Genomic DNA, 23,115 nt, shown 5'->3' with positions numbered 1-23,115 from the left:
TCGCGCGTGAATGGGTTGTCTCATAAAGACAAGAACTTTCCATTGATATGTGTTTTATTTTATTTAATATTTGGCATTTATCGTTAGTTCCAGTTTGAAGGAAACACCACTGGCATTATGTTCGCTCGGTTCTCGCTTCGACAAACAATGGATCAGGTTTCACTTTCTAACTCTTTTCTAAGAGTTACAATCGGTCTTTGTTGCGTCACAACAAGCCTACTTGTATTGTTTGGCCAAATGTTGTGCTGTAGGTACAATGTAGGCTAAAGAACAGTCAATAAAACTTGGTCGCATGTAGTTGAGAATATGGTAAAAGCTAGAATATGTTAGAGGCTGTAAAACAGAAATTCAGCTAACAGTTAAATAACTTGATTGCTTGTAACCTGTATTTCATTAATTTACAGCAATTGCTTCTTTAGAAATTCACCATCAGTAAAAATATGCAAGAGTGCTCAGATAATAAAGCTAGTATTTACAAAGCTAAAACTTCTGAAATTGCAAAGGAATTAAAGTCATTATGTTACGCAAACGGAAAGGAACGTGATGTAAAGCAATCCGCCAAAGTTATCCATCAACTCGGCCGGGCATATCACGAAATAGCTGATGAATTACCCGAGGGTAGAGACAAGAAAATATCTCTCATTCGAAGCGCCGTGTTGTTAAATGCAGCTGTTGTGAGGAAACCTGACAACGTTGCTGAGGTTGAGAAAGATCTCGATGAGCTTTGTTCGCGTGTTCTTCAACTTGCTGGCAGCCATGACACCAGTGTGGACAGTATGAAGCAACTGGTTGAAGCATCTGTCACTAAAGTGAAAGACTTTCGGTGTTGGATAAAGGATATTGCGTTAAAAGCAATTTCACTTGCAGAAACCGATCAACGTAGAGCTAGTCTGATTGAGAGTTTACAAAAAATCATCACAGACAAATACAAGTGGCTTATGGCAGATATAATGGAGTTTTGTGTGGAAGCTACAGGTCCAGCTCCTTGTAAATATACTTTGGTTGGTATGGGATCACTTGCTAGAAATGAAATCACTCCTTATTCAGATTTCGAGCACATCTATCTATTGGAAGAAGGTGTTCAAAATCGTTCAGATTATGGCGATATACTGGAATATTTCCGTTGGGTGTCTGTGATTTTTCAAGTTGTGGTTGTAAACTTTGGTGAAACCATAATACCAAGCTTAGCTTTGCCTTACATTAATGATCAGGAAAACGACCAAGATTGGTTCTTTGATGCGCATACACCTCGTGGCATTTCGTTTGATGGAATGATGCCACATGCTTGCAAGTTCCCACTTGGTAGGTCAGCTACACCGAACAAACCCTGGGATACCGAGCTGATCAAACCTGTCTCTGAAATGCTTGAATATCTTGGACGGGATATTGACCTTAAAAACGGTTACCACTTGGGTGATATTTTAACTAAAATATGCTTTGTTTGTGGCGATGATGCAATCTACGATCAAATGAAGATGAAAACAATTGACATCTTACAACAACCTCGTTTCGATGAGAATCTAGAAAACCAACTTAAAGAAGATTCTGACAAATTCAACATCGATAAATGCTTGGCTTTGATGGATATTGAAAACTCAGTAAACATAAAAAACGTCGTATTTCGAAGCGTCACTTTGTTTATAGCAGCACTTGGTAGACGATATAATTGCAAATCATCGTCTTCTTTTGATATTCTGCGAGAATTGACTTCAGGCCAAATATCACAGCAACAATCGGATGATTTTATGTTCACACTTGCTTTCGCCTGTGAAGTTAGGTTGCGGGTTTACTTCAAATACTCCCGCCAGTGCGATTATCTTGACGCAAGATTCGAACCTTTTCATGATTTGTTGCTTGAAATATTTGGAAAATCAAGAATTGTTGATTTTTTCTCTTTAGCTTCCACTTTGCAAATGTTCACCACCAAGAAATCTGAATTGAAAGAATTAACTTGGCGTCGTGTTATACTTTCGATTATGTTTTTACGTTTGTATAACGAGGCAATTAAGGTCATAAAAAAAACAAGAAGCAAAAATATGTTTGAATCAAAAGAAGCAAACTCACTGAGTTGCTTTTTGGAAAGTGTTTGTTACCATAGAGTTAATCAGCGTAAAACTGCGTTAATGGTTTTTCGATGTGCGTACGATTTCGTGGAAGATCACGATCCAATGCGGACTGCAATCTTGTATTGGCTGGGAATTTGTTACAATGGGCTTGAAATGAACTTGGATGCGATTGAATGTTTCGAAAAAGCTTTGCATTTACGCAGCGTAGATATGGTTGCACGAACAGTCCAATGCGAGTTGTTTGGGTTGTATGTTATAGAGCATATGTTTGAGAAGGCTGGTGACATGATTGATCTTGTTGTAAACGACAATGATTTAAAAAACGCACAACATTATATTGCTCGATATTACCGTGGAATTGGCAAATACCAAGAAAGCATTGAATACGGCGAGAAATATCTACTTCAATGTCGTGAAAAGGCCTTCGATGAAACTTCAGATCACGACACAGCAGTTGCGTTGCTAGATCTTGGTAAAACTTACATCGCTATGGAAAACTACACAGAAGCTGAAAAAGTTGTTAAAAAGGCGGAAAATATTTCTAAGAGTAATCATTACGTTCCAGACAACAAATATTATCTCCCTGCTGATTGTAAATGGTTCTTGGCTGAAATTCAAGTCAAAAAGAAAAACTTTCTTCGAGCAAGTGATTTGTATGAACAAGCTTATAAGGTCTACCCCTCAAGTAAACAATTTAAGCAAAGTAAAGATCGTGTCAGAGCTGACATGCATATGTGTATGGCAATACATAATGATAACAACAACAATAAGTTCGAATTAGCGTTAGATCAGTTTAAAGAAGTAATCTCCACATATGACGCACATCAGGGGCATTACTTTATGTGGTTAGTTGCAAATGCACGAGTGAACGCTGGAAATTGTCTCAACAAACTTGATCGATACGAGGAAGCTTATAACACACTAGAAACCTCTCTGGGAATGTTTTTACGTTTTTACAAAACTATAGAGAGAGATGGCATGATGGGAAAATGTTATAGGTCACTTATTGGATGTAGCTTTAAACTAAACAAACATGAGCAGGTTCTTGTTTACTTCGAAAAAGGGCAAGAATATATAAAACACCTTACATTTGAAGAACGAAAATATTTATTATGTTTTGTCGGTCATTCGTATCAACAACTTAGCAAGTTTGAAAATGCGGTGAAATGCTTTGAACAAGAAATCGAACTTCATTCGACGTCGGATCCCGATAAAAATGTAGCGAGGTGTTTTGCAGATTGTCACAAGCAAATCGGTGAATGTTATTTGCAGATGAAGCTATATGACAAAGCAATGCAGAGTTCGAAAACAGCAATCAAGTTGTGCAGAAAAATCGACCATCCTGTGGCGAGAGAGAAAATTAAAGAATGCGACAAAACAATAAAACTTGCAAGACGTGGTTTGAAATCGAAAAAATAAACTTTTTGTCATTTGAAACCTTAAATAATGGCCAAATAATTTGGTTTGTATCAAAGACAACTACTTTTATTGAAATTCGTGTAATTAAAGCGTTGAAACAAATCATAAAACTTAATAATGCTTAACTTTAAATCCTATACAGCTTTTGAAATGTTTTTTATTGGTAAATTATTTGCAGTTGTCAAATAAAATTGGATAAATATATATTCAAGTGTTGTTTACTAATTTGTATTGAAACCTTTTAAGATGACGTAGTTAGGATCACGGAGACGATTTTGTTGCCAGGTAAAAATTTACACAAAATCTTGATAAACAGTATTTTGTTCACTTTGTTGATAGTTCAGTTGGTAGGGTAGTGGTCGCCTATTCCCGCATATCAGGTAAATATCAAGAGATTTCAAGCGAACCAGAGTTTTCGCGAAATATCAATGACGTCGCATTCTAGAACTTAATCCATTGTTTGGCAACACGTAACAGGAAATATAATTTACTTACAAACTAATTGAGTTAAGGTTTGAACATTCTGATGCAAACTGCTTGGCTGACGATTCAACATATAGTTTTATAGCATTCCAGTTTTGTCGTTGGATCAACATTGAAGGTTTATTCGTAATATACTTACATTATTTCGTAAGTTTATGTTATTACCAGGAAATTTTCAACTTTCTGCACTAATACTTTAAATCAGGGTTCGGCAACTTTTTCTGGTCGTGGGCACCAACCAAACTCAAAAAGGTCTCGCTGGCCGTACAAATTGTTAACTAGGAATTGTGTTAATAAAATGTTAGAACAACTGTGAGTCAGGCGGGCGTCGTATCTTTTTTTGCGCTTAAAAACGTGTTTAATTACATTGAAGGAGGCATTATGTGTTGGCGCAAAGTGCAAAAAAAAAAGCGTTTGTTCGGTGTAAAATTCGAGTTCACACGTTGCCATCCATACTACTAATGAAAAGTGCAATAAAACTACTTCGAGGAAACGCGATAACCTTGATAGTTAAGTCCGGGCGCACTCGGAGAGCGAAGCGGGCCCGATGATTTTTTGGTATACCGGCATTTGTTTGAAATTGCAAGTTTTTATTACATTGCCGAAAATTAAGAATGAAAAATGTTAAAAAATATATGTCCAACATTTTTAAATACGTTTTCTAGCATCATAATGTAGTAACCTTTTTTCTTTTTTTTTGTAATAAAGCTACTTTGAGGAAACGCATTACCTTAATAGATAGTGAAGTCCGGGCGCACCTCGCGAGCGAAGCGATCGCGATTTTTTTGGGATATACCAGCATTTCTTAAAATTTCCTGCCAGTTTTTATTACATTGCCGAAAAAAAAAAATTAAAAAAATACGTATAACATTTTTAAACACGTTTTTCGTTTGTCCGCGACGCACCTGGCAGTCATCTACGGCGCAACGGTAAAGAAGCGCTGGTCTAGTCCAAAGACAGCATTAAAACGTAAACCAACCGGACGTTGCAAGATCATTAGCGCAAAGGAGAAAATTTTTTGCCCGTACTAAGTAAAATAGTCGAAAAAGTATTTGAAATCGATTCGTGTCTAGTTGTCAAAGGGACGGCCCTTTAAATATACAAACATTTTGCCGCATATAAAACGGTGAAAGAAACGCAATAGCAACGAACATTTACATAGAAAGCCAATTATTACGTAACAATGGTCGGGAAACTACTACAAGTTCGCAGTACCGAAGTTGCCATTTAAGGTTAAAAGTTACCTCCAGTGCTGTTTGTTACAATTTTTATGTGAACTTTTTATACATTTTTCCCCCCTTATGTGCGTTTAACAACCCCTAAATGAGAAAAAGATCCAAAACGCCCCCTTCTAACTCGCTAACGCCCACAAGGGGGTTGGGAACCTCTGGTCTCGAGTCTGTAGGTCGAGAGATCGAAATCAATTTTTAATCAAGAAAATGAGTCAAAATTATTCGATTATTGTTTTTTTTTGAAGTTTTAATTCGGTGCAAAAGTATTTGGGAAAAAATTGCGAAACGATTTTAAACACTTTTAGAAGTAGTTAAGATAAAATCACTGTTTAAAACAACAACTAGCTGCAGGATTTGTAAAAATTAGCAAAATCTGTATCAACTTTATCGTTGGTTAGTATATTTGACAAATAAAGCGGTGACCTTCAACCTAGTCCGTCGGCATTTGACGAAACAATAATGAATTAACAGGGTTTTTGATTTGCAAACTAGTTTTTCATATAACAAATAATGCAATATTTGCTAAAAACTTTAACTCAGGAAATGAACTGATTGCTTTTCTTTCTTTAGCAGCAAAAAGTTAAAATAAGTCATTTTTTAACTAGTGTTCGGAAACTTTTGATTGTAAGATAAAGTCAGTTCATCGGACTTCAGTTAAAATAAGGGTATACAGCTGTATGTGGTTTTTATTTTTCCTTGTTACTTAGTAAGCTGCCGGTACAGATGTTATTTTTAATTTCAGTACAACCACCATTAAATGATTAAGAATCACTAATTCTAAAATATTTTACTGATATTCAAGCAAATTCTTACCCCTAAAATATTTAGCACCGGGGGCGGCTACAGGGGCACGTGACAATGGGCCCCAAATAACTACAGCCTTTGCCGACAATTGCTTTGTAAATGCCGAATGTTTCGCGCTCGGCACGAATCCTAAATATGTTTCTAATATGTCTTGGCCAACTTTTATTAAATTGTTTTCGCCTAAAGGCGTCGTGTGTTTTATCGCAATATGTAAAATTAACAGCTGGGCAACCTTAACGATTTAAAGCAGTGCTTTTGTAAGTAGCACCTCTCCTGCCTAGTTTAATAAAATAACTAAATGTGTTGTTTTCTTTAGGTTACTTGCATTTGACGTCACATTTTGGGGTTTCTTAGCTTAACGCGGCTATTTGTTTAATTAATTTAAAAGGAGAAACACAAAATTGCGCCGTTAAAAACAATGTACATTGTTTTATCACGTGACTTATATTGACCAATCAGCACACGGGATTTCCAAGCTAATTAAAAGATTTAAAAGTAATAGGTTAGTTAGTTATATACTGGCAGTAGTTCTATGGATTGGTTAAAGAGCATTAAAGCTTGCTGAGTTTGAGCTTTATTTGCGGTGAACTAATGGAGCTTAAGGGCGACATCGAGCGGTGGAAGTGGCACCTTTACGAAACCGCCGATTTTGCACAAAAACCTGCAAGATTATTCTCGCACGTATTTTTAAGGTTAAACTTAGTTTATTTGAAAGATTGTTAAATTGCTGCTTTTGTAAGTTTAATTTAACCTTTAATTTACTTTTATCTACTTTTGTTTATAACTGTTTCGAACAATTGCAAATTTGAATGCATTTTTTGTTGGCATAAATAACATTGTTTAAATACTTGGATACACCATGGTGTTTTTCTAAACACTGTTAGCTATAATGTTGATTTATTATTGTATAGATTACTTTATTTCAACCACTTGTTGATGTAGTTCGCCATTTAAACTTCTACTCGTTAGCATTGCATGCATTTTACCATGTTTTGTTAATGCACTTGGATATACTTTTAATGCTGTTGTAGTTCTTCTTCGCATCTGTTTTTTGCATATTTAAATAAATGTGTTGCTAATACTGTTTTATATAATGTCTAAAGTTTCACTGTGAATTTGTTGGTGGAAATACCTATGTCCGATAATATCGGATGGAGCCGATACCCGATACCAGTTTGTATATAAACTATACCGTCAGATAATAGGTCGACATAATTATTATTGTTGTATCCAAGCTTTGCTTTCAAAGCAGCGTTTTATTGACGAGAGGGTTTTAGATTCTTTGCTCAGTCAAGTAATATCCCTAAATAACCAAAAATGTAAACAAAGATTAATTATGTGAATCCCGTAAAACCAAACTAATATAAAACCATTAATTTCTTGATCGCCTGGACAACGATAGAAGGTTGCTTAGTAATCTCTATTTTCCCAGTTTCGTGCAATAAATGGAAAACCCTAAGTTATATTCTCCCATTGCCACATTTAATCCACTTTTAAACTGGAAGAAAATTTAAGCAAATCCGAAGTAAATTTTTATTAAAAGGTTCGCGTGCTTTCGACAAACAATGGCTCATTTACAGTGTCACAATCGGTTATTGTCTACTTGTATTGGTTTAATCTTAATGTTGGTGTCTGTAGTTACTTGCAAAACTTCCATTAAAAAAAATTACATTCTTTCTAATTATTGCACAGCTGTACGACTGCGCAGAAACCATGTAAACAGTAACGAAACGTAAAATCGTTTTGCAATATTCAAAGGTTGTGGTGACATTTACGATACAAAACCATATTAAAAAACGTTATAATTTCTCGCAAATGGCAAAGAACTAACTGGATGAACTGACGAACGGCGCTGCCCCTGAACAAACAGTAAAGGCGAAGTAAAAAAGCTTTTAGGAAGCGGGATACATTTTATCGTTTACATAGTTGACAAATAATATGCCAATATATAATCGCGTATTTGGGCTGAAATAATTTACAAGTGCAAAAATTTGAATAGTTAAGTTGACCAAAATGTATTCTTTACGGGTCCATAGTATGACCCGCCATTTAATACGCCCTGTTTTTATTCTATGTTGTATTTTCTGTATATAGGTGGAATACTAACACATTCTGAATAAAATATAAAATATTTAAGCACAATTAGGCTGAAGGTGCACACAATTTATGCTTTTACCACAAAAAAAATATTATTGCATATCTTTTTTTGCCATTTTGTGTAATTTGGACTCATTGTTGAATTATCTTCTCATTTAAATAAACGCCAGCTGCTGCGAATGCCATTGTGGCACACAGACCTAGGATTAGACATCATAAAAGGTCATTTAGCAAGAAAACACAGTAAAGAAAAAAAACGCTGCATCAGATTTAAATCCATAGCTAAATCTATTTGCTTTGGGCTGAAGAAAATTGAAACACGTGAAATAAAGAAACAGTAATAAACTATTTCATATATTTCAAAGTGCGTTGCCACCTCACAAAATGTGTCGCTGGCTTGTGTGTGAGACCCTTGATTTCATTTAGTTTCTATCTGGTCCCCGTGTAATGTTTGTTTTTGTAGTCTAGCTTGGAGATCCCTGAACTAGAGCAAACAGGAATATAATATATATTTATATATTGCATATGCCGTATATAGTTAAAACGTTTGGTTTGTTTGACAATATTATAAAAGGTGGTATTATGGATAAGGTTTGTTTAGACTTCACTGTTTCTCAGCACTTTGGGCTTGAAGTTGATTCTTGATAACTACTTGACATGTAGCTCACCATTTAAACTTGTACTCGTTAGCATTATATGCATTTTACCATGTTTTGTTATGCACTTGGATATACTTTTAATGCATTTATGCAATTTTGTATGTTATCATTGCATCTGTGTGTTATATATTCAAATAAATTAGTTGCTAAAACTCGTTAAGATAACAACTAACACGGTACTTCGCGGAAGAGTTGCTGTACGACGAGTGCTTGGAAAATGCATTTCTGCCGCCGACGAAATGCGTCCAGCGTACAAGAGAAGATGGCCGACTACCCGCGTGAGCGCATCACGCCCAACCATCCGCCATTCTCATTTGTGGGCCTCCAATGTTTTGGTCCGCTCGTGGTTAAACAAGGCTGTAGCCAAGTCAAGCGCTTCGTTTCACGTACTTCGTGTGCGCAACCCTACCGCTGTTCAACGCCCTTAAAACTTGATAAATCGCAACATTTTGTGAAATGTGCGAATATTTATCTTTGCATATTTCGTTACCTCCTCTAAATCCTAATTAAATGTTGCATTTTAACTGAATAGTGGCAATCGTTTCACTTTTAACGCGACGTCTTGTCTCTTTTTCTTGACATTCGCCTTCAGTTGCACATCTGCGGATTACAATTTTAAAGTTATAATCAGGGCTGCGGAGTCGGACTCGGGACTCGGGACTCTACGGAGTCGGTTTGTTTTGCCGGAGTCGGACTCGGGACTCGAGTAAGACCGCGTAAAACTACCCGAGTCCAGAGTCCGAGGTGCGCATGCGCAGTATCAAATTTTAAAACTTTTAAGGCGGCAAAATGTAAGTTGTAAGAGTGTAATAGCAAATGGTGAAATATTTCTAACCACGTAATGCGGGTGGATCAATTATGACACCAATATAAGTGGATTGCAAAAAAATCCACCTTAATTTAGTTGCGTACAAGGGTAAAATACAGGCTGTAGAGTAGGGCCACCATATTTTCAGCACCTTAAAAGAGGACATTTTCTTGCCTGCAAGTAAAACGAAAGTAAAATTTTTACGTTTGAGAAAAACGTGCCATATCTAAGTATTGCATTCAGCATCGAAATTAACATTGTAGCAAAAACACGGATACTTCTGGCGTAGCTTATCAGTAAACAGAGTTTTCCTTTTTATCATTATAATGTATAGCTTATATTTTGCTTTATTGTTGTCTTAATTTGAAGAAAGCGTCTGCTGAGAACCACCTTATACCAGACAAACAAACGTGTCGCGAGGGCATTCACTCCACAGTTGTAAGGCTGCGATGTCAGCGCAAATAAAAAAGTAAGCGCAAAAAATAAACTTTGTGTTATCGTGTTTCAAAAGATGTGATAACACACAAGAACACAACAACAGCAGCAATATTGCAAAAACATTATCGATTCGCACGAAAATGTTTGAGTCCCCTGTTACTAGCCTGTTATCCAATTAAATAAAACATGGATAAAAAATAGTTCGACATTTCGCCGGAGTCGGACTCGGGTTTATTTTAACCGACTCCGCAGCCCTGGTTATAATAATATCAAGTTTCGCAAAAATGCTGTTTATAGCGTCTCGGTATGACGTCATATTGTGGTGTCATTCTGATTCTATTTTGGACTCGATATAATATTTTATGATTCACATGTGGCTGGGGGTAAAAACTAACTTCCCACCCCTGATCCAACTTAATCCTCGCCCTACAAGTTGCTACTTCGCCCTGAAACATTTTCGTTTGATTTGTGCGAGAACAAACATCATTAAAATTATTTCCCTTCGATGTTTGCTTTCGACAAACAGTTGAATGGAAGGAATCGTCGTATAACTCTTCACGGTCGTTTTATTGTCTACGCACAAAAGCGCCACAGGTGCTTTTTGCTGCACCACCATCGCGTATTTGCCGTCTCAACCAAAAACCAGCCTATTTTATTGCTTAATGTTAAGCTGTAGTTAGAATGTAGAAAATGTTTGGTTTGTCGATAACAATAATTTAAAACAGTGGTTCAAACAATTTTTCTTTTAAACTACAATTTGTTGCTTCGCCCTGAAACATTTTCGTTCCGGTAAGAAACAAACATCACTGGGATTATGTTTGCTCGTTGCTCGCTTCGACAAACAATGGCTCAAGGTCCATATTTAATCACACGTCACAATCGGTTATTGTCGCGTCACCATCTTGTTTTGCTTTGAGATTAATGTTAAGCTGTAGTTTCTTGCACAAAATGTGTTGTGTGTTATTTTCGCTTTATGTTCACTTTCGCGTTCTCACTCACTTTTACTGCCTCTCCACTTTTGCACCCCACCGTTCACGCTTTATTTCTTATCTTATCACGTTTTCCGTTGGCACCTAATAATCAGTTACATTCGACACTCACGCCATTTTTTCCCCTCGTTGTAATTCGCAGACCCGAAATCCAATGTAGGCGGTCAGGTTTGTGCAAGGCTGGGATTACGAGCTTTCAAGATCGTCGTCGTTTACGCCCGATTTTAGTCGTTGGCCGCTTATATATTACGTGCTTTTATTGTTTTATGATTCTTTATCTAAGTTCGCTTGTTTCGCCTTACATAACAACACTAATATACGTCTCGTGTAGTGCCCGGGCACCCGACAGGCCGTTACGTAGAGAGTCCTGAAACTTTATTGTAACATAGATACTTGCAAAACTTGTATTTAAACTTGAAAAACTTCTTCCTAATTAGTAACGCTCTTTTTAAATGTTGAATTGCGACCGACGGACTAAATTATGAAATTTCAACACACAGTAAAGAAAACATCACTACATTAAGGTTAAAATTAAAAGGTATAGTTGGTTTGGGAGTTGATTATTGCCTAGATGAAATTATTTCAACTATTTGTTGAAATTGTAGCTCACAATTTAATCTTGTACTCTAAATATTGCGAGCATTTTACCATGTTTTTTTATTCACCTGGATACTTTTATTGTATATATTTAATCTGTGTTTTGCATATTTAAAAAAATTAGTTACTAAAATTCGCTTTACTCATTTGCGTTATTAAAGGTTGAATTAAAACTAAAATGCTTAATCTGAACTGGGTTTTACTAGTTAGGATCAACAATGTCCGATAATATCGTAGTATAGGCGATAACCGATACCAGACGTCGACAACTAGGTGGATTTTCAGTTTTAGCGAAATCGAATTTAAGCAAACCTACACTATTGCGTCACAACGGCAAGAGATTATGAGTATTTGAACGATGATACTTTTTTTGTATCTAGCAATTTGCAAAACAACTAAAGTTTAAGCCAAACCGACACAAATTTAAAGTAAAACTTTTATTGCGCATTATTTATTTTCGAAAGAACCGTATTGCTTAAATTGATTTATGTTCATTAAAGCCATAAATTCGATAAAAAACTTGATCCCAGTTCTAGCTTTAGATTTCAGATTAAGGTTTATTTTAAAAATAATGGGTGGATTTTCTGTGGCAAGAAAGCGTAGTACTTACGGTAGCCGCAGAGACGATTAGAATTAAAGTTAACGAGTTCGCGAAACTCTTAAATAGAATCCCAACTAGTTCAAATTAAAAAAAAAATTTTTCGCGTAAGAGTGTGAAAAAAAAATATTGACGCTTTTTATTTTACATTCGCGGCTGAAAATCTGTTTGGAGTGAGAAATTGAAAAACGCAGTTTACATTAGAACTAAAATTACAACACACAAACAGTTCCCCATTAGACTAGAACTGGTATTAGCAGCAAAATTGTTTTTGCCGAATTAGGAAACTACAATTATCTCGTTGTGCAAGTCTGCCTGATACCAGGTTGTAGTACAAGCTATCGTCAGATACTAGGCTGATTCCACAGCTAATCATTGTTAATTGCTTCATCCATGTTTGCTTTTGAAAGAAGCGATTTCTACCAAGAAATGGTTTGAGATTATTTGCTCATTTAACGCGAATATGACAAGCTGTGCGAAGTGTGCATCGAATGCCAATTTTCATTCATTAGGAAACGGTTAATATCTGAACCAGCCTGGACAACATCAGAAGGCTGGTAGCGATTTGTTTTTATTTGATCTTACATTTGAACAAAACCAAGTAAAAAGGTTTATTTTTTCATCTTTTAATATTCCAGCCGACGCCGAATAACTTCAGTATAAAAACTCAATGTTTGGAAAACGTCGCTGTTGTTCAATAGAGATAAAACCACCAACTGTGGATGCTTAAACAGCAACCAACTTATTAGCGCAGTAGTTTTTAAACTGCGTTCATGGTGACCTTTGCGCTGACGTTGTTCTCGGTCAGGACTTTCTGAAGAAACGTGTCGAGGTTAGTTTCTTCCTGGGTGGACCGGAAGCACCCCTGAAAATTGGATTCAATGATTTCTCCCACCTTTCTTTGGCCGTCGCTGACTTAAACCCCCCTCGCCTATTTGAGTTTTTGCTTCCAGGTTGTACTCCCATAGCTGCACGCTCTCGTCGATATAGTAAAGAAGACTGGAAGTTTATCAATGATGAGATCCGGCGTCTCTTGGAGTCTGATATTATAGAACCTGCTCGTTCTCCTTGGAGAGCTCCTGTACTAGTGGTCTCTCGTGGTAACAAGAAGAGACTGGTTGTCGACTACTCTCTCACCATAAACCGATTCACCCAGTTGGACGCCTATCCATTGCCGAAGATTGAGGAAATAGTAAACAAGGTCGCTCAAGATAAGTTCTTTAGTTCGCTCGACCTGCGTTCCGCTTATCATCAAGTTCCGTTGTTACCTGGGGAGCGACACTACACGGCTTTTGAGGCTGGCGGAAAACTGTATCAATACAAACGCCTGCCGTTCGGCGTCACTAATGGGGTCGCCGCGTTTCAGCGCGCTATTGACGAGTTTATTGAAGCTAATAAGCTGAAAAAGGTCTATGCCTATCTCGACGACATAACTGTAACGGGTTCGACTTTGGAGGAACATGACAGCAACCTTCGACCTCTACTTCAAGCTGCTGCTCGGCAGAATCTCACTCTTAATGAAGAGAAGTCAATGATTCGCCGTACTTCTTTAGATTTCCTGGGATACCGGATTAGTCAAAACAAAATACAGCCGGATCCTCAACGTCTACAGCCTATTCTCGAGCTCTCGCCACCCACGTCACCCAAAGCCTTGAAACGCGTCTTGGGGATGTTCTCCTACTACGCTAAGTGGATCAAGGACTTTTCTCGTCGCGTACAGCCGTTGCTCACTGCAAAGTGTTTTCCTCTGAATGAGACGGCCGTCCGTTCCTTTCGTGATTTAAAGACTGAGCTCGAAAGGATAACTCTTGGGGCTATTCGCGACGGCGTTCCCTTCGAGGTGGAAACCGATGCTTCTGACTTCGCTATTGCTACAGTTTTATCGCAGAACGGGCGCCCTGTAGCTTTTATGTCACGTACTCTTAGCAAGTATGAGCGGAACTATCCTGCTATTGAGAAGGAAGCGACCGCCATTGTCGAAGCAGTCCGCAAGTGGGCTCACTTCCTAAAGGGCCGTAGTTTTACTCTCATCACCGATCAAAAGTCTGTGTCCTATATGTTCGACCGAACCAATCGAGGTAAAATTAAAAACGCCAAGATCACTTCGTGGAGGCTAGAGTTGGGTCAATATTCTTACGATATCCGTCATCGCCCTGGTGTTCAAAACGTGGTCCCCGACGCTCTATCACGGGTATGTGCTTTCACAGGTTCTACGCGAAATCTTGAGGAGTTACATAAAGCGATGGGACATCCGGGATACGCCCGTATGTATCACTTCATAAAAAGTAAGAACCTACCGTTCACTCCCGAGGAAACCAAAGCCGTCGGGCGGAACTGTCGCTCTTGCGCCGAACTAAAACCACGTTTCTACAGACCGGAACCTCAGGATCTGGTAAAAGCAACGAGATCGTGGGAGCGACTGAGCATGGACTTCAAGGGTCCTGTACAGGGACCGAATCCGTACCTTCTAGTGCTAGTTGATGAGTATAGTCGATATCCGTTTGTTTTTCCTTGCAGAGACATGACGTCCCGCTCCGTCATCGAGTGTCTCTCCTTCCTCTTCTGTTTATTCGGTTTTCCCGAATATATTCACAGTGATCGTGGGACCTCTTTTATCAGCAAAGAAACTCGTCAGTTTCTTACTACTCGGGGCATTGCAACGAGTAAATCGACACCCTATCATCCACAAGGTAATGGTCAGTGCGAAAAGACAAACCAAACGGTTTGGAGAACTATTAAACTTCTCCTTCACAGTCGTGGTCTGTCAGGCAACCGCTGGGAGGAAGTGTTGCCAGAGGCTCTTCACGCTATTCGTTCGCTTCTCTGTACGGCGACTAATGAAACACCTCATGAAAGATTCCTCCGTTTCCCGAGACGAGCTTTAACCGGAACCGCTATGCCTTCGTGGCTACTTAATCGAGGTGTTGTTCTTTTACGTAGGTTTGTTCGAACCAAGGGAGAGCCCCTGTGTGACCCTGTCACATTGCTCGACGCGTATCCATCCTACGCCCATGTTCGGTTTTATGATGGGCGCGAAAGTACAGTCTCTACATCCGACCTCGCTCCGTGTCCTGGTTCTCCTGAGTCGCTCCATGACGCTTTTCCCCCTTGCGACGCCGAAACCTCTCGGACCTCTGAAGGCGAGGCACCGGTATCGGTTGAAGATGAACCGACCTCTGAACCCGCCCCATCTCCTGGAGACGAAGTACCTCTCCCCGACATCCGACGATCGGGTCGTGAACGTCGGGCTCCTGTCCGCTACGGAGACTGGACTGTCTGAAGGGTCTTTTATCTAGAAGGGATGAATGTAATGATTTATGTTTCTATTGTTGACTCTGATTTCTATGCTATTTGCTTCTGTGCGTTTCTCCTTTCTTTTCCTTGCCTCTCTCCGTAATTATCATTATACGTCCCGCGTCTTGTTACATTCTTCCCTTCCCTTTATAACTCGTGTAACTTTACTGTGCTTCGTCAGTCTTTGTCAGTTTCTCTTATTGGGTACTCTTTTATATTCGTTACTAATAACGTTCTTTTTGTTACAGCACTCTATGTTGTAAATTGTTGATTAAGGCTATAGTAAACGAACTTGACGACGTTTATTGTTAGTTACTTCAGTTTTCAAATACCCAAAAAAGACAAAAACAAAATCCTTCGAACAACAAAAAAGATAAAACACAATCCTTAACCAAATTGAAAAACAAAAAGTGAAAACAAAATATTTCAAAAACAAAAAGGACAAGCTAAAATCGTACTAAATTAAAACCGCAGCAAAATGTATCCAAAGATTAAAGCTAACAACCCAAAGATGTCAATGAAACCTTCTATCTAACGACCAAGGCATAAAATGACAATCAACCACCAAACAAAGTGAACACATAATCCGCCTTTCATAAACTTAAAAAAAATATATATTATACATAACAGAAAACCAACAACAAAATATTAGTAGATATGAAAATATCAGCTGTATAAATAGATAGCTATATATCTTACACTTGTATAACCTTCAGTAAAACACATCGGCCATGCGATGCAACAACAAAGTATAATAAATACTAACTGAAGGTAAACATAAAAGTTAGCGGTTTTCTTCACTTAAATGACTGCAACAACTCTTTCTTCAACCAAGGCTCGCTGTAGAAACGCTCAAATGAACAAGGTTTGTCGAATTGTTGCAACAAACTGACTTCTTTGCAGCCCAAAGCATGCTGGAAGCCACAAGAACGCAATGGTTGATTGGCAATTTATTGATTACCTTAAGGTGAGTTTCGGGTGGAATTTTCAGGAATTGAATTATAGTTGTTCATTTTAAAGTGCCAATCGATGTGACTTGCAGGAAACTTACATAATAATGTACAATGCAACTGCTATGCTCGTGTTTGTCTTTAAGTTTACAACAACTTGTAGGACAACATACAACTCAATTTATTGTTATTTATATTTTTAAACTAGTTAAATTTACTCTATTGTTAAACTGTGGAGCATAATGGCTGAAAGTTACTTATAAGTTTCGAGACAGTAAAAAGTTAAGTTCACTGGAGTATTCAGTCCATTCAGAGCTAGGGTCAATACTAGAGTATATTGAGTAAAGTAAACGAGGTTTACAGGCGCTTTCAGCTAAGTTTATATTTTTCAACGGTACATTATTACAAACCGCACATTGAACTGCAACAATTAGGACCCTTAATATTTTCGAGCTATTTCAAGGTAAACTTGTTACACAATTTACAGCTTAGCACAATACATAAATCAAGTTATGATGTAATCATTAAATATTTTAAAATACGTTGAATAAATGCTTGTCCGCTAGACGGTGATAAAGATCCACAAAACAGCTTTTTAACAGTTTGAAGAAAAAAAATGAAACTTGTTACGTTTCCGAAATTGCCGCATAAAAATCGAGTGCACAAAACAGTTATAATGCATGCATTTTTTAAAAGTGGGTAGTTTATTAGAAAAGTAACGTTTACCAAAGAATACCCCATTTAGCACATGTAAAATTATTCAGGTGTTTTAACTAAATTTGTTACATTTACAAATTCTAATTATCAAAATCGGGTGATTTAAGTTATGTTTATGCTAAGTTGCCACTGTTTACAATTTGCTTTTTAATATGACAAGCAATCTGCTAATCTTAGAAATTGATATTTGGCCTGGAACACACTTTTGTTTGGATTATGTGTAAGTTCAATCTCACAAAAAACATAATTATTAAACAAGAACTTACAGCTAACTTGTTGTTTAATTAACTTTAAATAGTTGTGAATTTCCTTCAATCGAAAACAGTTACTAAAAACATTTTGATACAAACTACAAGTTGTTGTTCGCCCTGGAACATTTTTGTCCGGTTTAAAACAAACATCACTAGGATTATGTTTGCTCGTTGCTCGCTTCGACAAACAATGGCTAAAGGTCCATATTTATTCTCGCGTTATAACCAGCTAACCTTGCTCAGATTAAGCTTCAGCCATTTGATCGCGGTTAATTAATCGAGCTCAAGGGCGACATCGAGCGGTAAAAGTGACAATTGTATGAAATCTTGATTTTCAAGAAGCTTACAAGATTTATCCTCAAAAAATCCTTTGAAAATATTTGTACATTTGCTTGTTCAGTATTTTTTATTTACTTTGGTCTATACTGGACGAAATACCCGGCCTTGCCCAGGTTACCAGTTTATTTATAAATATTTACAACGATATGACAAAACAATTATTGTCTGATTTTTTTTTAGTGGAAAAATATAATGGGTTTTGAAAGTAAGGTCAATTTCCCTTTCACTTTGGTATAAAGTTTTAGGTCAATTAAAAAACTATTTTGATATGTGATTTTCGGCGATAGAAGGTAACATAACATAGGCTTTAAAAAAAGTTTTAAAAGTTTAAATATTTTATGAAAAGTTCATAAAATATACCTGAAATATGGCATAAGGTCAAAATACCTGCCTTGATGAAAGATATATTTTATTACGTTAACTTCGCGTTTGACTGGTTATTAAAAAGTACCCTTAAAACAGCAAGTAGCACACCTCCGGGAACATCGCGTCACACAGGTTGCCAAGCACTGCTCTAGAGGGCGATAGAGATCCACAAGACAAGGTTTAACAATTAGGTTTAAAAAAAGTATGGCCAAAATAAATTAATATAATTATGCAAAGTTATTTTAACCAATTTACCAATGAGTCACAATTCACTTTCAAATACAACATGCAATGTGAAAATCTTGGACATTGACGTTTAGCTTTTCACAATTTTTGTTTGGATTTTGGGGAAATTTAATCCAATCAAAAACCTATAATTTCTGAAAGTCTTATCAAACAAGAACTTACCGAGGAAAACGGGAAAACAGACATCTCAAATATTTTTATCCAAACTACAAAGTTGTTGCTTCGCCCTGAAACATTTTCGTTCCGGTTTAAAACAAACATCACTGGGATTATGTTTGCTCGTTGCTCGCTTCGACAAACAATGGCTCAGGGCCCATATTTATTCTCGCGTCACAATCGAGTATTGTCGCGTCACAACCAGCCTACTAGTATCGGTTTAAGCATAATGTTGAGCTTCAGGTACATAATGTTGAGCTTTCAGGTAGGCTAACGAACAGTCAGTAGTACTTGGTTGCTTGTAGTTTAGAAGTCGTTTTAAAGTTTGTTAAAACAGATGTGCAGTTAATATTCAAACAACACGATTGCTTTCTATCTGTTTTGCGCTACTTTAAACAATCAGTTAAAATATGCAAGGGTGCTCAGATAATAAAGCTACTATTTGCAAAGCTAAAACTTTTAACTGGCAAAGGAATTGAAGTCATTATGTTACGCGAACGGAAAGGAACGTGAAGTAAATATATACTCAGTGCTTTCTCCACCATGTTCAGAGTGAATTAAGATTAGTTATAAACATTCTATTAATAATTATTTATTCTACGTTTTATTTATTAGAAATTTACATTAATTAGGAAATACTGACGACGGTCTGCCGGAGAAATAAATGTATATATCTTAATATTGACTGACTAGCTTTGCTAGATTATTGTACTATTATAATTTTTTATTTGTTTAAATTCACAACATTTGAGAAAGTTCACTTTCTTTTTCACAGCTAGTCAGTTTAATCCTAAAATGGGAAACATTGTGTCTGTTGAATATTTGACAAGCTTTACTGAACCTTTAGCAAAAGAGTTAAAGTCACAATGCTTTGCAAACGGAAAAGAAAGAGACCCCAAGACATCTGCTAAAGTCATCCACAGACTAGGCCTTGCGTATAAAATAATTGCCCGATTATCAAAAGGACGCGACAAGAAAATATCTCTCATTCGCAGCGCCGTGTTGTTAAATGCAGCTGTTGTGAGAAAACCTGACAACTTTGCTGAGGTTGAGAAAGATCTCGATGAGCTTTGTTCGCATGTTCTTCAACTTGCTGGCAGCCATGACACCAGTGTGGACAGTTTGAAGCAACTGGTTGAAGCATCTGTCACCAAAGTGAAAGACTTTCGGTGTTGGATAAAGGATATTGCGTTAAAAGCAATTTCACTTGCAGAAACCGATCAACGTAGAGCTAGTCTGATAGAGAGTTTACAAACAATAACCACAGAAAAATACGAAGGGCTCATGGCTGATATAATGGAGTTTTGTGTGGAAGCTACAGCTTCAGCTCCTTGTAAATATGCTTTGGTTGGAATGGGATCACTTGCTAGAAATGAAATCACTCCTTATTCAGATTTCGAGCACATCTATTTGTTGGAAGAAGGTGTTCAAAATCGTTCAGATTATGATGATAAACTGGAATATTTCCGTTGGGTGTCTGTGATGTTTCAAGTTGTGGTTGTAAACTTTGGTGAAACCATAACACCAAGCGTAGCTTTGCCTTTCATTAATGATCAGGAAAACGGCCAAGATTGGTTCTTTGATGCGCACACACCTCGTGGCATTTCGTTTGACGGAATGATGCCACATGCTTGCAAGTTCCCACTTGGTAGGTCAGCTACACCGAACAAACCCTGGGATACTGAGCTGATAAAGCCTGTTTCTGAAATGCTTGAATATCTTGGACGGGATATTGACCTTAAAAACGGTTACCACTTGGGCGATATTTTAACTAAAATATGCTTTGTTTGTGGTGATGATGCAATCTACGATCAAATGAAGATGAAAACAATTGACATCCTACAACAACCTCGTTTCGATGAGAATCTAGAAAATCAACTTAAGGAGGATACTGACAAATTCAACATCGATAAATGTTTGGCTTTGATGCAATATAACTCGGTCAACATCAAAAGCGTCGTATTTCGAAGCGTCACTTTGTTTATAGCAGCACTTGGTAGACAATATAATTGCAAATCGTCGTCTTCTTTCGATATTCTGCGGGAATTGACTCCAAACCAAATATCACAGCAACAATCGGATTATTTTATGTTCGCACTTGCTTTCGCCTGTGAAGTTAGGTTGCGGGTTTACTTCAAATACTCCGGCCAGTGCGATTATCTTGACAAAAGATTCGAACCTTTTCATGATTTATTGCTGGAAGTTTTCGGAAAGTCAAGAATTGTTGAATTTTTCTCTTTAACTTCTAATTTGCAAATGTTCACCATCAAGAAATCTGAAGCAAAGGAATCAACTTGGCTTCGTGTTATAAATTCTATAATATCCTTACGTTTGTATAACGAAGCAATTAAGGTCATTAAAAAAACAAGAAGCAAAAAAGTATTTGAATCAAAAGAAGCAAACTCACTGAGTTGCTTTTGGGAAGGTTTTTGCCACCATAGAGTTAATCAGCATAAAACTGCGTTAATGGTTTTTCGATGTGCGTTCGATTTCGTGGAAGATCACGATCCAATGCGGGCTGTAATCTTGTATTCGATGGGAATTTGTTACAATGGGCTTGAAATGAACTTGGATGCGATTGAATGCTGCGAAAAAGCTTTGCATTTTCGCAGCGTAGATATGGTTGAACGAACAGTCCAATGCGAGTTGTTCGGGTTGTATGTTACAGATCATATGTTTGGGAAGGCCGGTAACATGATTAAGTTTGTTTTAAACGACAATGTTTCGAAAAACGCACAACGACATGTTTCTCGATATTACTGTGGAATTGGTAAATACCAAAAAAGCATTGAATACGGCGAGAAATATTTACTTGAATGTCGTGAAAATGCCTTCGATGAAACTTCAGATCACGACACAGCATTTGCGTTGCTAGATCTTGGTGAAACTTACGTCGCAATGGAAAACTACACAGAAGCTGAAAAAGTCATTAAAAAGGCGGAAAATATTTCTAAGAGTAAGCATTATATTCAAGGCAACACATTTCATCTCCCTGCTGAAAGCATGGTGTTGTGGGCTAAAATTCAAGTCAAAAAGAAAAACTTTCTTCGAGCAAGTGATTTGTATAAACAAGCTTATAAGCTCTACCCCTCAAGTAAACAATTTAAGCAAAGTAAAGTCCGTGTGAGAGCTGAAATGTATATGTGTATTGGAATGCATTTATTTGACAGCATTAATTACAAATTAGCGTTAGATCAGTTTAACGAAGTAATCTCCACATATGACGCACATCAGGGGCATTACTTTATGTGGTTAGTTGCAAACGCACGAGTGAACGCTGGGTTTTGTCTCAACAAACTTGATCGATACGAGGAAGCTTATGACACGCTGGAAACCTCTCTGGGAATGTTTTTACGTTTTTACAAAACTGTAGAGATAGGTTTGATGGTTGGAAAATGTTATAGCGAACTTATTAGATGTTGCTTTGAACTAAACAAACATGAGCAGGTTCTTGTTTACTTCGAAAAAGGGGAAGAATATATAAAACAACTTCCATTAAAAGAACGTAAATATTCATTTTATGGTGTCGGTCATTCGTATCAACAACTTGACAAGTTTGAAAATGCGGTGAAATGCTTTGAACAAGAAATCGAACTTCATTCGACGTCGGATCCCGATAAAGATGTAGCGAGGTGTATTGCAGATTGTCACAAGCAAATTGGTGAATGTTATTTGCAGATGAAGCTACATGGCAAAGCAATGCAGAGTTTGAAAACAGCAATCAAGTTGTGCAGAAAAATCGACCATTCTTTGGCGAGTGAGAAAATTAAAGAATGCGACAAAACAATAAAACTTGCAAGTCGTGGTTTGAAATCGAAAAAATAAACTTTTTGTCATTTGAAACCTTAAATAATGGCCAAATAATTTGGTTTGTATCAAAGACAACTACTTTTATTGAAATTCGTGTAATTAAAGCGTTGAAACAAATCATAAAACTTAATAATGCTTAACTTTAAATCCTATACAGCTTTTGAAATGTTTTTTATTGGTAAATTATTTGCAGTTGTCAAATAAAATTGGATAAATATATATTCAAGTGTTGTTTACTAATTTGTATTGAAACCTTTTAAGATGACGTAGTTAGGATAACGGAGACGATTTTGTTGCCAGGTAAAAATTTACACAAAATCTTGATAAACATTAGTTTGTTCACTTTGTTGATAGTTCAGTTGGTAGAGCAGTGGTCGCCTATTCCCGCATACCAGTCAAATATCAAGCGATTTCAAGCGAACCAGAGTTTATCGATGACGTCACATTCTAGACCTGAAGCCATTGTTTGGCAACAGGTAACAGGAAATATAATTTACTTACAAACTAATTGAGTTAAGGTTTAAACATACTGATGCAAACTGCTTGGCTGACGATTCAACATATAGTTTCATAGCAATCCAGTTTTGTCGTTAGATCGACATAATAAGATTTATTCGTAATATATATACATTATTTCGTAAGTTTATGTTATTACCAGGAAAATTTAAACTTTTTGCACTAATACTTTAAATCAGGGGTCGGCAACTTTTTCTAGTCGTGGGCACCAACCAAACTCAAAAAGGTCTCGCTGGCCGCACAAAATGTTAACTAAGAATTGTGTTAATAAAATGTTAGA

General features: G+C 37.1%; 2 protein-coding genes across 2 annotated transcripts in view; both read left to right on the top strand.

Moving 5' to 3' along the window:
• The window catches only part of LOC146139114 (uncharacterized), a 28,945-nt gene extending 13,287 nt beyond the window's left edge, over nucleotides 1-15,658 (top strand). The window contains exons 2-3 of the mRNA XM_083391666.1: nucleotides 420-1,598; nucleotides 12,948-15,658. Of these exons, the coding sequence (XP_083247792.1) occupies nucleotides 420-1,598; nucleotides 12,948-15,470 (3,702 nt within the window). The 3' untranslated portion in view covers nucleotides 15,471-15,658. The remainder of the gene's footprint in view (nucleotides 1-419; nucleotides 1,599-12,947) is intronic.
• Nucleotides 15,659-19,304: 3,646 nt separating this feature from the next.
• LOC146139113 (uncharacterized) lies at nucleotides 19,305-22,270 on the top strand. Its single transcript, XM_083391665.1, has 3 exons — nucleotides 19,305-20,838; nucleotides 21,358-21,465; nucleotides 22,188-22,270. Exons 1-3 carry the CDS (start codon nucleotides 19,305-19,307, stop codon nucleotides 22,268-22,270), a joined length of 1,725 nt encoding a protein of 574 aa, XP_083247791.1.
• The last annotated feature ends 845 nt before the right edge of the window (nucleotides 22,271-23,115 follow it).

This window comes from Ascidiella aspersa, chromosome 6 (genome assembly GCF_963924565.1).
Source record: "Ascidiella aspersa chromosome 6, kaAscAspe10.2, whole genome shotgun sequence".
Classification (NCBI taxonomy): Eukaryota; Metazoa; Chordata; class Ascidiacea; order Phlebobranchia; family Ascidiidae; genus Ascidiella; species Ascidiella aspersa.
Note: the sequence above shows the minus strand (reverse complement) of the source record. Positions and strands in the feature narration are given on the sequence as shown.